This window comes from Microchirus variegatus (genome assembly GCF_963457635.1).
Source record: "Microchirus variegatus genome assembly, chromosome: 16".
In the NCBI taxonomy this organism is placed as follows: domain Eukaryota; kingdom Metazoa; phylum Chordata; class Actinopteri; order Pleuronectiformes; family Soleidae; genus Microchirus; species Microchirus variegatus.
The window spans coordinates 25,363,101-25,379,418 of NC_139817.1; the positions used below are offsets into that span (position 1 = coordinate 25,363,101).

Consider the following 16,318-nt stretch of genomic DNA (forward strand, 5'->3'; position numbering starts at 1 on the left):
GCACATCAGAGCCCTGTGCTCCCGTCTAATTGGTCGACAAAAAGAGGTGAGCACGATTTATATCACGCTCACAGATGGACGTCCTGTCTGAGAGCAGCTCCGTAGAACCACCAATTACCTGAAGCTGTGTATTGTCAATGGGACTCCCTGTGTGGGAGCGTGGGTCGGCCTCCTCTTGTAATATTGCTGAGTTGCCATAATTGATCTCCCTGGGTTTACAACAGTGCCTTTAATGAGTGTAAGGTAGAGGGTTTGACTCGTACCCTTACATTCATCCCCATTTACCACCGTGACACTGTATTTGCGTTGTACCACAGTGAGAAAATCTATTCCAAAACACCATGCGTGAGAAGCAGCAGCCGCCGTCGCAGCACTTTAATACAACAGTGACCTGCTGAGGATTAACACTGCGAGTCAGTCATACAAGATGGATGGGTCTGTAAATCGTCCTCCTGTGTTTCACCAACAGCAGTTCAACCTTAAAATCACCGCCCTCTCAAAGCTGCTGTCATTTTTCAGAGACTCGTTTTACACGTCAGTGTCAGTTTACTCGTGATGAACAACGCGAGTCAGCCTGTGACAACACTGTAACGAGTCAGTGAGGATGATATCAGGGTTATTTCTGGAGATATGTTGTCAATTTTGCAAGGTAACTGGAAATTTATCAGGTAAGAAGGGAGCATTGAGCAAGTGGTAGTGGAAAATTACATATTCAGTTTTGGAAGAAACACATTTTCTTACATATTACATTTGTTTTTGACGTGTGAACATAGTAACATAGTCCACAGGTGTTTTACACCTGGAGGCACAGGAGATCTACAGAGACCATGCAGCAGTCCAGATTTAGATCAACCACTGCGGTTTTTTTTTTTTAATGTTGCAGATGAGGAAAAACTCAAAGTGTTTCCTTGTCGTAATAAGGTGAGCGTGGTTATGCATAAACTCTAACCACAGGTGACCCACCGCGCTTTAACCGAACCACATTCATAACCCACCAAATGGCTTTTCCTCCTTTGCCAAAAGAGCCACAAGAGGATAAAACACGACATCATAGGTAACAGAAAGCACTGCTGTTAATTCATCTCAAACATTTCCGCCACAAAACAAAAAGAGAGATTATGACACGAACTGAGCCGCAAAAGCTAAACGGAATTAAATAAATCAACGCTGTGGGTGAGACTTTGTGCTGTCATTGATTTATTTAATTCCTTCAAGTAATTCAATTACAAAAGCAGCTTTGCTCACTTCTGACATGGAATCATAAGTCAGAATTTTAACACAGGCCGAAACAGTAGATGCTGGTGTTAACCATGTGTTGGATTGTCTCTCTGGAGCAATGATATGATCATTTCTGTCTTTTATTTTCATGTTTATATTAATAGATTCATCATAAACATGTTTTTTATTGTAATATTCTCTATCATCAAGTATCATCATGAATAACTAATGCAATATCGTGATGGAATATTGTCTTAAACTCATATTGCCCATCTCTGACTGAACAGTTGTTTTTTTTCCCCAGTTTTCACTGTAATGCACGTGTGTCAAACTCAAGGCTCGGGGTCCAGATGTGGTCCGCCACCTCATTTTCTGTGGCCCGCGAGTGATTTATTGGTCTTAAAAATCTGTGTTAAAACAGGTCTATGCTGCTTTAAGGCATGCGTTGACCATAAAGTACATTTCCCAGAATGCATGGTGACTGCGTTACCCACAAAGTGACGGCACCGCCACTAGATGGCAGTGCATCATTGTATACGCATCATGCAACGAGTGAAATTGAATAAGTAATAAATACAGGAAGTTATTTATCAATATGTTACAGAGTAGTTACCTTTAGTTCACATTATATTTGGTTACATTTAGTTACATTTATTCTGTATGACAGTTACATCTGGACCTTTGAGGGTAACCATTATGCTGATGTGACCCTCAGTGAAAATGAAAAAACCTTTTTTCAAACCTTTTGACGCCCATTGGCCGCCATGTAATTTGAGTTTGACAGCCCTGCTCTGGAAGTATTCATTTGGATCACAGTTGCACTGAAGTGCACTTGTTTTTTATACATTTGTTATTCAGCAGTTTGCTATATTTGCGCCTGAGAAGTCTGTTTGTTGTTGGTGTGTTTGCTGTACTCACCTGTAGCGCCCTCTGTTGGTACAGTCATCTCCCAGACACTGACCACAAGCATCATTACAAGTAGAGCCCCTTTACTTCCGATGTGCGTGTATCGCTCACTCATCCTGGGGAAAACAAAGAGGAGACAATGAAGGTCATTCAATACAGCAGCAGGTTTAACACGAATGTATGTATATCAGCCTATTTTTAATCTGCCTTTTCAATTTGTGCATAAAGTTCCCGTGTGTAGAACTCCTGTCACCGAAACACACTGTCAGCGCTGGTAGCATCGCTACACCCCCCACCACCGCCACAGCCACAGCCACCCCCCAATGAGAAGCTCACAGAACAAGCAGAGCAGCACGATCAAAGACAACACACACGTTTTTTCTGATTCTCAGCGGTTACAATCGAGAGCTCAAAAACAAGCTGCTGGAAGTGAAAAACAGACATAAACAGAGCGTCTGCAGTGAGTGACAGGGACACCGCTGTGAGGAAGACACCACTTCTGCTGCTGCACATTTGTGACACACACACACACACACACACACACAGAGAGAGAGAGAGAGGCTGTCGGCACAAGTCAGAACTATGAGCAATAGCAGGAAAGTTATCATGGTGCTGTTTGGCCTACAGAGCTTTCTGAAAGGATGACTCTAGGTCCATATTCTAATGAGTTTGCTGCCTTCTTTACATCTCACTTTGCTCGTTTGGCTGTTCCCGCTTCCACCTTCCCTCCATCAGTCGTGACAAAAAAACATCCAATTCCTACCACCTTATCCTCCACATGAAGGTCACGGGGCTGCTGGTGCCAATCCCAGCTGACATAAGGTCAAAGGCAAGGTACACACACACCCCTGGGTAATTTACAGAGTCATATTATCATCTGCATGTTTTTGGACATGTTGGGGGGGGGACAAACAGGGAGAAGGTGCATTAATCCACACTGGGACCCAAACCAGCAACCTACTTGCTGTGAGGCAGCAGCGCTCGTCACATGCTCCACTGCGTGGCTCAGGCATGAAAACAAAGCAGTTCTGCTATTCTGAGAAACACACAGCGAGTCGTGTGAAGCTGAGAGACTTAATCGGGATCGTGTGAACTCGTCTGTCAACGGCTTCAATGTGAAGGGCATTATTTTATATTTAGAAGTTACGCACTGCAGCTTTAAAAATAGAAGCCTCAATAGAAACCAGCGTTTATGCTGGAGGTAGGTGCAAAATGGTCATTTGAATGAGCTTTTGATTGAGTTCATAAATCCTGCCCTGAAAGGCAGAAACAGCAGGTGAGAACAGCTATTGTGAACTGACTGAAACCACAAAAGAAGAAGCAATGAAACACCACCATGTATCATCAATTTTTATCAAATTGTGGCGTAAAATCTCTCCAGTGTGAGTCACAGTATCTTGGTGAAATAAGAGCAGTGGCTGCTAACCCACATGAACGCGATTTTCCTTTTGCAAAAATCTTTTTAAATTCCGCTAGGCTCGTTGATCCGCACCAGACAATACAATTGTTATTATGTAACATATGACTCCAGTGTGGTCCACTTTCACACCAGCAAACCAACCAAAATTGGCCCGATTGACGTTTCATCAATGTGTTTATATCTTCTGGTAGAAAAGCGCCAATTTTGACTCACTATGGAGCAACACGTTCGCACATTGCTACTTGCTCTGATCTTCGTTGATTACATTCTCTGTGTTGGCCATTTTTGGCAAAATATCCAATTTGAGGATGAGTCGCGGCTGCGTCTGGAGAACAATCTGCTGATGCACTGGAGTCGGCGAAGACGTATAGCACGTCATTTCAGGCAGAGGAGACGCGCTATTTTCATGAATGTGGTCGTGCTAACTATGAGACGAAGATTGCTCCAAAGACCTACAAGGTAGACTATGTCCATGGCATTTACTGCAGAATATGGTTCGGACCCGAGTTGGCGTTCTCACCAGAGGGACCGCACCAGAGTCTGACATTTGGTGCAGAGTCAAGCGGACCGAGACCACCTCTTTTTGGCGGTCTCGGTCCGCTTGATTTGGTGCGGACCCGAGTGCGATTGATGCTTTCACACCAACGAAAACCAAACCAACTAGAGTTTTTGGTTCTAATGGATCGTTTGGTGCTCACCAACTGCTGTTGGTGTGAAAGCGCCCTTAAGCTGTAGTGAGAATATTCCCAGAATCCTCTCTCACTTTCCCTGCACCTTCTCTCTTTCCTCGTCCGACAGAAAGTTCCTGCAGTTGTAGCATGAACAGAAGGTGAAGACCCTCTGCTGCCCCCGCAGGCTTCTTTAAGCCTCTCTCGGCTCTATAGCAGAGTGAAAGAGAGCACAAGGCCACGGCAGCTAATCCTTCCCCTGCACGATGCCTTTTCCTCTTAATGAAGTGTGGTTGCATAAACCATTTGGCACAGTGTGTTATCTTTGACAGACAACGATCACATTTCAATGGTGGATGCAGGAGCTGTGCAGTAATTACTGGAAGAGGCGCGGTGTCGTATGGCGTGAGCGTACAATGTTACAAGCTGCATTTACGCCTCATTCACCGCCTGCTGCATCTCATCTGCCTCCCTCATTGACGTATAGATTGGCTAAACCTCGTTGGGGTTCTCATATTATTTGTGTAATTAAGTTTATTTTGGCAAAGCGAACATGACCTTTGAAAGGATGATCTTCTATTTTTTTATTTATTAATTTTTTTTAAACCTGCGCGTGTCTCAGCGGAATTAGAATCTAATGAATGAGTGTCTCTGAGGTTCAGCGTGCCCTCTGAAAAGTTCTAAATAAGGTGTGTCACTATGACATGCAGACAAAGACACATAAACCCAGTCCCATCCTACACAGAAGCTATATATGCATCGGGAAAAAATCAAAAACAGACGCTTATGATATTTGAAAATAGAAGTGAAACTAAGATGCGAGGATGAACTTGCACAGACGTTTTTTCTCTCAAAGATAAAATCACTTGTTCAGGTTTTCACACGTCTTTATTGAACCCTTTTTACGTTTTCTTCTGGCCTTTGTAAACTGGAGAGGATATTGTTTATTTGTGCTGTAAAGCAATAAATATACTGATGCTTATTCAGTCTGCGACAACCAAACCGTTTTTTTTATCTCAAAGCTATGATACGCTTCCACATATAAGTACATGATTATTATTATTATTATTATTATTATTATTATACATTACTGAGGAGATGTTAAATGTGTAACCATTGCTCACTTAATTAAGAATTCACCTGATTATTTATTAATTACACGAACCAAAGCACTAGTTAAAAGGAGAAGATGTCTCACGTAACTTATGTGCACATGTACAATGTTTAAAAAGACGCGCTCGTCCGTCATTTATCGTTAAAGATGAACAAACTATTGTGTTTTTCAGTAACTAATAAATATATTTCACACTTCAACTAGATTACATAGAGAAATAAGCAACATAAATTGGTGAATTCTAGCTTTGAACAGCATTAAAAATGTATCTGAGAAGACAAAATGTGCTTATTGCTGATTTGAGTTCAATTAACTCAACATTACATAGAAAAGTATGAAAATACTTAAAGGTTCAGTGTGTAAAATGTATATGAAATTATTTTTATTAGGCCGAAATTTAAGTTAAAATGTTATACTTTACCCCAGAATAAGCTTTTATAGTTGGAGAGGCCACCAAGTATTTACCGTAACACACAATCTGGACTAATGAACACATTTAGAGTTTGAATGCTAACAGTATATTTGCAACACAATTAAAAATCTTTGCAACACAATCATGTATCCTAGCAATAATTGACTCATTTCCAAAACAATTATCATGATAAGAAATGTTGGGCCATATCATTCACTCCAATCCATATTATTTTAATAACATATTTTTCCGAGTGCTTGCTGTAAATGTGTGAACATCAGGTAATTTTGCTTCCAGTGAAACAAAAAAACAACCATCACCATCAACATCTTAATGAAACCAAAGTGATCCTCCATGATCTTTGTGGTTGATGCTCCCATCACTAGAACCACGTAAACCTCCACAGAGGCCAAGATTGTCAGCTTGGTGGCATTTAGCAGAGATCTGAGACACGGAGGGAAATTGACTCATGTTGAGTGTGATAGTGGCGTAATAGTGAGGTTTATGTATTTGCTCAAATGGACCTGAAATTGGACACCTAGGTGCTTTTTATTAGAGAGGCTGGCACTAATGTTCACTTTCCCGGTGACAGATTTATAGCTGCTGGTTTGGCGAAGAATTGGACCCTGGACTGAAATGGTGGCCAGTGGATGTTGCTCGGCAATTCACACTGATGATGTGTGTGTGTGTGTGTGTGCGTGTGTGCGTGTGTGTGTGTGTGTGCGTGTGTGTGTGTGTGTGTGTGTGTGTGTGTGTGTGTGTGTGTGTGTGTGTGTGTGTGTGTGTGTGTGTGTGTGTGTGGAAAAATAGGGTCATTGGTGACAGTGCCCGGGCGCAGCGCGGCAGCATCATTTGTTGTGCGCTGTATAATGGTGCAATTCTACAAACGACATCTCGTTGTCCCTGAATGTGCTGTGTTGTCATTGGTTTGGCGGGGGGGGGGGGGGGGGGGGTGGGGGGGTGCGTCTGGCAGAGCGAGGCGCTGAAGATTTGTTACACTTTGAGGCCGTTTGACATCGCGACCTTGACTCTGAGGTCTTCAGCAAGTTTGGCAAAATAAAAAAGAATACTGCTGCAGGATAGAGCCAGTTCTTAGAGGTATTTTCTGATTATTTTTAAATTACACCTACACCAAAACTGGTACATGAAATGATTCAAATCAAATCCTATCATCATCATATCAAAATATATATAATGAAACACTGCTCATGTCTGTCTGGGTGTCAGACCTGACTGAGGGAGCGCTTGTGTGTGTAAACAGTTCAGTGCTGGTGGGCGGAGCTAAAACATTTATCCCGTCAAACAGCATCAAACCCAGTCCGGGTTTTAGCGATAGAATTCATTTCTGAAACGCTTTGTGGGCGATTCTTTGTGTTTTCAGTCAAGCTCACAAAATGATTAAATGATTCACTAAGAAATACAGTGGTTTCAAACCATCTGACAATGGTTTGAATGTAATGAATACAGCTTTTGTGACTTGATAAACAGCTGAGAAAATACAAAGAAATCAAAACAAATAAGTCCATAAATGAAGTTGTCTGTAATAAAGTGGAATGATGTCATGGAAAACGTATTGAACACGTATCTAATACTTCAAGATGACTCCTGTTTGGAGGAACTAGTTGCTTGGTGTGTTTTTGGCCCATTCTTCCACACAAACTGTCTTCAGATCTTGAAGGTTCCAGGTCCTCGTCTATGATCTTCACTTCTTTCCATAGATTTTCAATTGGATTCAATTGGACTGATTGACTGGACAATTCAAGCAGCTTTATTTTTCTTTCTCTGAAGCCAATGGAGAGTTTTCTCGGCTGTGCTTTTGGGATCATTGTCTTGCTGAAATGTCCACCCTCGTTCCATCTTCAGCTTCCTGGTAGGTGGCAGCAGATTCTTATCAGGAATGTCTCGGTACATTTTTCCATTCATCCTTCCTTCAATTATATGAGGTCTGCCAGTACGGTGTGCTGAAGAACATCCCCACACCACGATGTTCCCACCTCCAAACTTGGTGTGGAGTTCTTTGGGGTGATATGCAGAGCCGTTTCTCCTCCAAACACAGTGTGTGCTTCAGTGGTTCTCAAACTTTTAAGAGCAAAATAACCACCTGAGAAAAGCTCTCAAAGTTACACCATTATCAAAATTCCTCAGCTCCACTCCACTGATCACATACCCTGGTATAAACAGTAGAACAGTATTTCTGACCACCAGGGGAAGCTCGCGTCGCACTGGTGGTGTACATTCCACAGTTTGAGAACCATGGTGCTATGACCTCCAAGTTCAATTTTGGTATCATCTGACCAAAGTCTTGCACGGTGAGCGTGCATTGAGGCCATGGTGGTGAAGTGCATTCAGGGTTCGTACGGTCATGAAAAACATTTTCTAGGTCCTTGAAAAGATAATGAAAAACTACATTTCCTGTAAAGTTTTGGAAATATTGCATGGATAATATTTTGGATGCGTAAAACATAAATAAAATGATGTAATGGCAAGTGGAAACGAGCAGATCACTGGCGCCGTGCTTAGCGACCCTCCAGTCCTCACTTGGATTTTAAGCTCTATTCAACGATAAAATGCCAGGAAAGTGTAGTTTCAACGAGTGTGATATGATTTAACTGCGTTTATTCAAATAAGGCGTACGGAGACGATCATTCAGTCCTAGTGTGTGGGTTTTCGCCCGCTAACACACAAAAGCTAACGGAGAAGCTAAAAACACAAGGCAACACAGTTCCGGGGGCGTTCTTACTCGGAGGTGGAAAAAAAAGGAGACAATTCACATGCAAACGATGCCACACAGTGGCTGCAAGTGTAAACTGCAGGCGTGAACCAAAACGTGAAGAACAAAAAAGCCCTTACAGAATACAACCACTTCCTCTCTTTTAACCATTACTTAAAGCATTACTCAAATAATAACTCAAATCAATAAGTATGAAAGAAAGTTACAACAGAGCGGCTTTTTAAGGAGAGCTTTAAACTTTGGCTAAAGACGCAGACCACGGACGAGCAGAATGCTGATCATGAAAGACGTGTCGCAACAAACAAATGGACGTTCATGTAAAGACTGTGGGATGGCACCGATTTTCAGTATTGGAAAGTCAATGAAAACTATTGCTAATGAAGTGTACGAACCCTGTGCATTACTTATTGTTTCCTTTTGAAACAACTGCACTTGATAATTCCAGGTCTCTCTGAAGCTTTCTGAAACTCTTCTGATTGTTCTTTGACTCCTGTGTCAGGAATCTCGTGAGGAGAATCTGGCCGTGTACGATTTACGGTAAAATGATGTTCTTGCCACTTCTGGATTATGTTCAATGTAACATCCAAAGGTTTAGAAAAACACCTGAAACCATTGTCATCAGTGTGTTTTACAACAATAAGGTTGCAAAGGCCCAGAGAGAGCTCTTTGCTGTTACCCATCATGAGATGCGTCTTGTGTGACAACTTTGTAATGAGAAACCTTTTTATAGACCATCAATTAGGACTTTAGGACCAGTTGATAGGGGACAGGATTGCTTTCTAAATACGGACCAATTTCAGCTGATTTCATGCCTGTTTTTTGTTTTCATTTCTTCATGTATTCAATAATTATTCTGTGTGTCATTTCACTATCACACATAACTTAATGGCAACACTTTATATTAAGGAACACATAATCACAATTAACTAGGTGCTTATTCTACATAACCTTATTCTACCTGTATTACAAGATGGGTTAAGATTTTTCTTACGTGAGGTGTTAATACGTGCTTAAAGGTGCATTATGTAATAAATGATAAAATCCTCCTAATTTGTCACAGAGACTCAGGAATAATGTTCATATAACAAACTGAACTCACCAACAACAACAGTACAGACAAAATATTTGCATTAAAACATTTATTTTGCAGACTGTAAATCATGTTTATGTTTTGAAATCATGTTTTGGCGTCATGTGGCGCCACCTACCGCCGTCTACCAATCATTGCAGTCAGTAGAGTCTTAGCTGCCGAGCAACCACGGGTTGAACCAGTTACGTCTGAGCTACAATGGCGGGGAAAACCAAACCTCGGTATTTTGAATTTGAGTGTAGTAACCGTTTTTGGCCACATTCTTACATATGGCGCCTTTAATATTTACAAATAAAGGGCTTGTGTGCTCCTTGTGTTAGTAAGCTCCTAATTAATGGTGAATATGTTCCTTAATATAAAGTGTGACCAACGTTACGTATGTACATGCTTTGGTTTCTTTGTATGTGTAGATCACTTGGGTTGTTAGTGACATATGGTGAAAATTCCATGTCAATAACCCACATTAGTAAATGTTGACGCGTTCAATCCTTATTTTTTGAGGAACACGGCACCAAACAAGTGTTGATGTTGTTTCACATCTGCAGGTCATGCAATATGATCGGTGATCATCTGCTGACACCATTGAAATAACAACTTTATAGGGTGATAACAGTGTATGTCAGTGCATTAATTAATGCTGCTGTGGAGGAATTAATTTAATCCAGTCCGCTGCATAAATGAATGATCTAGAGTTGTGCATGCATCGCTGCAACACTGAAATGATTTTAGGTCTATGTACAGGGTTTACAAAATAAGATGCTGATTATAGAAGACAGATTTAGAGGCGTTAAAGCAAATCATGGTCGTAATTGTCCTCAATGCAGATGTGAGCTGAATATGAATTAAAAACAACTTAAAAACAAATCAACAGGACATACGGTACTTGGGTTTTCTTTTTCCATGAGGTTTTAGACACAAAAGTAGTCAACATATAGTGATTTCTACGTAAAAACAGACTATCATCAGGACATTTCCAGATTTAAACTGACATTTAATTCACTAGATAGGTATTTTTTAAATCTTAATAATGAGGACAATGCAGTAGAAAGTGTGTCACATTCTCAGTTTCAGTTAATTCCACATATTTTCCCTCCTCAATATTCTTTAATCCTAATTCCAGGAGTAAATTCCCTCTTAACTTTTAACATGCCTCTAATTGTGTTCTTACTGCATAATAAACTATTGCCATAAATATAATAGGAGAGCAAAAAAATGTTGCTACACTAAAACATTGCAATATTTCATGATGTGATACTGATAATACTTAATATTAATCACCATGGAAAAGAAAGCAAAGAAGCGTCCTTCCATGAAAGTTGAATTATTCCTTTAAGTGTGATCAGATCAAGCGTCATTGGTTCACATCAGATACTCTTGATTTAATTAACTTGTAATGTGAGCAATAAAGATGAAGAAAATAGGAAATGACTTGAGTATTAATTCAGGTTTTGTTCATTTGCACGTGTTCGTGGAGCAAAGTGAAACACAAGCTGTGACTCAGCCGTTCTTTCTTTGTGTAAATCGTGCTCTTATTTGTGGAAACACTTCATGTTTAATGGATGTTTTTTGTCATAGAAAAGAAACAATATATGCAGATTGTCGCCAGACGCAGGAAACACGAACATTGAAGTCCAGAGTAGAGACGATGAAAAGCACAGGATAATACAGACCAGCTTAATTGGAAAGTGTAATTATTCTCCCATTGTTTACTCTGCTGCTTTATTTCTCCTCTCACCAGCCGAGATTTGAGTGTTTTTCTTTCTGACAGTACATCGTGTCGTGCACTTGAAGACGCTTTCAAGTGCAAATGAACACCTTTTTATTGAGGAATGATATTCTTTTTCACTCTGGTGTCACCACAGTAGCTTTCCTCCATGTGTTTGCTCACATTTATCCAGAGATTAGACTCTTATCCCTTTGTTATGAGTTGGCTCTGTTGTGAAGCGCGTCAGCCTGTGCTGGAGCTCATCAGGTCGTCTTTCCACAGGACAAAGTGAATTTGTTTGAAACTGAATGGAGCAAGAAATCACCATCTCTGACCAAACCTCTGACCAAACCTCTGACCGTCTCACTGCCGCATTTTCACTCTTTCAGTGAAACAAAATGAGCAGCAGTCGACCGTCACGCCTGCTCTAACAAACACACAAAACAACAAAGTCCACGTGAGGATTGACCGCGGTGAGACACACTAACTCAGCAGCTGTCGCTTCTGAGAACTACACTTCTTTCTTTACACATAGAAAATAAGAAAACATCACATTACTGCACCAAAGTCCCACCCCAATTAATTCAAAAGGGTAACATGTGCAGACTGTGAACAAGCTGTCGTCCTTATCTCTGCTGTATTTGTCCATCACACACACACACACACACACACACACACAGTATCATTTAAGGCTAACTATTTTATTCACACTGATTTTACAAAACACTTGGCTCGTGCCATATTTCTCCACATTCTTTTTTGTGTCAAATTGAACAAATATTACATTTGAACACGTATCCCTGTATTTTGCTAACACCAGCAGCACGGGGGGGAAAACACATTCACGTACATTCACGTACATTTCATGTCATTTCAACATAGTTCTTTTAAAAAAAGAGAAGCAAAATGTATATTGTTTAAAATGTTGTGAAGAAGGCGACGCTGAACACTGCAGTGAAGTCAAGGACTTCATCTGTAGATCCAGACTCTGACCTCTTTTCTCATTGTTGTCCCATTTGTGTCACTTAGTTCCAACTTTGATGGGTTTACATCAAGACACAATATGTTTCATTAGCCACTAAAGAACTCCATCGACCTTGGACTAATAATAGTAAAACAGTTTATTTGATTTTTTTTACAAAGGCAGCTCTGCAGAGTCCTTAAAGCAACACCTTACATCAGGAAAATGAAACCAAATGGAAATTTGATAAAGTTTCTAAGGTTTTATACTTATTGTAAAATACACGTTTACTTGTATACTGTATATAAAGGCTGATCATGAAACAAAAAATAATATCAATACTAAAAAGACTTTTCAGTGGAATAACACAATGTCAATGCCTTAATGTCTAAAAAAATGGAAAATGAAGTGATGGCCTGTCTTTTAATGTTATAAAATGGTTTAATTTAGATGCTGTTGCTGTTAATATGAGTCTTAAGCAACTAGCAGCTAGCTTTTCAGCTTCTTGGCAACATTGAGCTACATTTTCATCTTCTTCGGAACAACTTAGCTTACCAGCGCGTTTAGCAACAAGGGGATAGCTTTTAGATTATTAGCAACAATGAGCAAGCTTTTCCGCTTATTGGCAACTACATTTTCATCTTCTTAGCAACTAGCTTTTCAGCTTCTTAGCAACAATGAGCTAGCTTTTCAGCTTCGTAGCAACTAGCAGCTAGCATTTCAACCTCTTAGCAACAAATACATAGCTTTTCAACTTCTTAGAAACTTGCAGCTAGCTTCTTAGCTTTAAGTCTTTATGTTACGGTCTTGTTTTCATACTTCTCAATTCCCATGAAATACCATTTTGCAGATAAGCAGTAATAAACATTTAAGTCTACATTTAACAAATAATTGTGTGGCAACTAATACCTAATGCTATTCTATCTAATTATTTTGTGTTGTTCCATAAAATCATCTTGTCCAAATCGAATCATAGCTAATGCACATCAAATCATGGTCTTAGCAAGAGGTGCACAGAAAACTCCCCAATTTGCATACACAATCTGCAGAGTAAGACTTATCCATCCTGCTAACAATAAGCTAACACATATTAATGAAGGGAAGGGGATTGACTGACTGAGACTCATTTTGCACGAATGGAAAATGATTCGGACAATCAAAGATTTTCCTATGAATATGTTTCACGGAAGCAGCTTTAACTGTAAACTATAATGTGCTTAAATTCAATGTCAGTAAATCATTTAAAAAGTGTGAGATTTAATTTTCGGTTCCCCTCATTTGTAAGAAGTTGCACCCTTAAAAAGCACAAGGCAACTGTGTAATCCACAGCATGTGTGTGATATTCCAGAGCGGACGTCGGGAGCGTTAGAAAGCTGGACTTTTCCTCTCTGTTTTCCTGCATCTGGATGCGATAGAGGGATTAAAGCCCTCCCTCCTCTCCCTGCACGTCTATCTCGCTCTTTACTTGGACCGTGACAGAGCGACTGTCACCTCGGACGGCTGCATCGAGCCGATTGCTCCGTCGCTGAACAAACACGGCTCATTCGTCGCCAAAACACAGATGTTCCCTTTTGACAGTTGAAGAGCGAAGCTCTCAACCCTGTCGCGCCAAACAAGGGCGTTTGCCCCACTGTTTGTCACACATTCAGTAAAACAGCTGCTGCAAATCCTGCTCCGCTCTCTTCATAAACGAGACGAGACAGCTGTCACGGCTGTGGTGAAGTTGATGTATAAACTTACACGGGACCATTATAGGATCCTTGTCCTGACGATTGGCTAATCAAATGGTTACGCCTGCAGTGAGACTGCACTTTGGGATTCTCGCTCCAGATTTAGTCATGCGAGAGTGTCTCGAATCACTCTGCAGGCCTTCAAGCTCACTTCTGATGTGCTGCTGTATCTGCTGTTCATATCAGTTCTGGCATGTAATCAATATCACAAAGCACAGTCCTGACGGCTCCATGGAAAATCCACATGTGATAAAAAATTAAATTTTCCTCTCATCACAAATCAAGCCTTGATTTTTTATTTCATGTTTTAGTGATTCTCCACACTAATGCTTCTCTGTGACGCTGCAAAAACCATTCCTTTATGAATTTACTTTGGATTTAGGCAAACGCAAATCCTCAGGTTCAGTCTGAAACCGCAAAAAAACACAAAAGAGTCACTGTTTCATGCCGAGTGTATTTGACATTTCTCACGGGTCACATGTGAGAGTAACGACTAACTGAGCTTGGCTCGCTCAGTTGTATTGTTTTATTTTCCCCCATCTGTTTAAAGGCGCCATATGTAAGAATGTGGCCAAAAACAGTAACTACATTCAAAATCAAAATACCGAGGACTTTTAGGTTTCGTTTTCTGACGTAACTGGCAACCCGTGGGTGCTCGGCAGCTGAGACTCTACTGACTGTAATGATTGGTAGACAGTCAGGAGTGTAATATTCACTTCTTTGTCATTTCTTTCATACTCAAACCTGTTTGCAGCTGCTTTTCTCGTGCAAACTTCACTTAAAATGAATCACTTCCTGTGTGCACCACAGAAATATCACAGGTTGCCTTGAGATGACTGATTATTCAGCAGTGTGAGAACTCGTTTGACGATAGTTTGGATTAACCTGACATTTCTTATGCCCGACAGTTTTAACTTCATAAAAATATCCAGTACATACAGACAGTTGCACAGATTTTTCTGTCCTGTTGAACCATTTGTCTGATAAACCTGATCTCTTTATTGGGTTTGTAAAAACCTACACATGTGGGAACGCGAGAGATGTGCAAGTCGCCTGTTGGGACTGCAAGAATGGCCTTGATTTCAAATTTCCAAAGAAGAAGAAGAAGAAGTCCATGCAGAGTGAATATCAGCGCTGTTACCCGACACTGACACTAAGTGCCCTTTCAGGGAGTTAACCACCAAAGCGACCTTCCGTAACGACACATGGAGATGCTATCTGAGAGGCCGTGCTCATCAAAACCGCAACAGCCAAATGGTCTCGGCCTTAGTTTTCCCTTTGATTAAAGTGTCTATGCATCATCGTCTCATCATGCAGTGTGTTATTTCAGTCTAACCCCACCTTCACATGTTCTCTGCACCATCAGCGTTTAGCAGCATTCATACAGATCAGTGTATCTAAGACTTCTTCTTTTTTCCCTTTCTTTTCATTGTGAAGATCTGAAAACCCAAGCGCTCATTGTTTGCCTCCCTGTAATTGCTCTCTCAGCTGAGGCTTTATAAATTATCAATGAGCACAGTCTAAATATTTTAACAAAAAGTAACACGTTTGTGGCAGTTTTCTGCGTTTTTGCACTTGTGCTTCACCACATCTGTGAGGGAAATCTCTACCTTTTACTTTGCAGCATTCGTTCTTAAAGTCGGGATAAGTCGAGGTGGAAAACTTCCACATTTCCTGTACTTTTGATATTTCCCATCTCATTTTATAATCTTTTTGAGAATGTTCTTTATTTCTACCTCCAACATGTTTTCACGGGCATGGCTTTATGATTTAGTTTGTGCTTCTGTTGGCAACATCCAGTCTCATTTTGATGGCTCAGTCTGATCACACAAGTATATTCACATTCAATGAAATCAAAAGTAATGATTTATATATTGATGACTGTCCCTCTTGGGCCACATGGAACAAAGGCCTTTTTGCATGGAGTTTGCATGTTTTCCAGTTTCCTCCCACATTCCAAAGTCATGCAGATTTGAGGATAAGTTGGTAAATCACTCTAAATGGACCTTATGTGTTTGAGTGTGAGTGAATTGTTGTTTGTTGTTTGTCTGTACATGTGGCCCTGTGATGGACTGGCGAACCACCCCCCCCCCCCCCACGACCCTCATGTGGAGGATAAAGCAGTAGATGATGGATAGATGGATGGATTATCCCTCTAACAATGGGCAAAACAAAACAAAATCATATCGCTGTCAAAACTCACCAAATTTGAACAAACTCTACCATCAAACCATCTGGATCTGATCCAAAATACACATTTGGTGGGAATATAAATTCAACATGGGAAGTCTCATTTGACAAGTTTATATTATGGACACAAGTAATCTGACTAAAGACTGATGAGAATAAGAATATGCCACGTA

General features: G+C 40.6%; 1 protein-coding gene across 1 annotated transcript in view; it reads right to left on the reverse strand.

Annotated features, from left to right (window-relative positions):
* Positions 1-2,239, reverse strand: part of LOC310938038 (chemokine-like protein TAFA-2) — a gene marked incomplete at its 5' end in the record, with an annotated part of 28,735 nt that extends 26,496 nt beyond the window's left edge. Inside the window, one exon of the mRNA XM_083902433.1 lies at positions 2,137-2,239. Coding sequence (XP_083758559.1) covers positions 2,137-2,239 — 103 coding nt within the window. The remainder of the gene's footprint in view (positions 1-2,136) is intronic.
* Between the last annotated feature and the right edge of the window lie 14,079 nt (positions 2,240-16,318).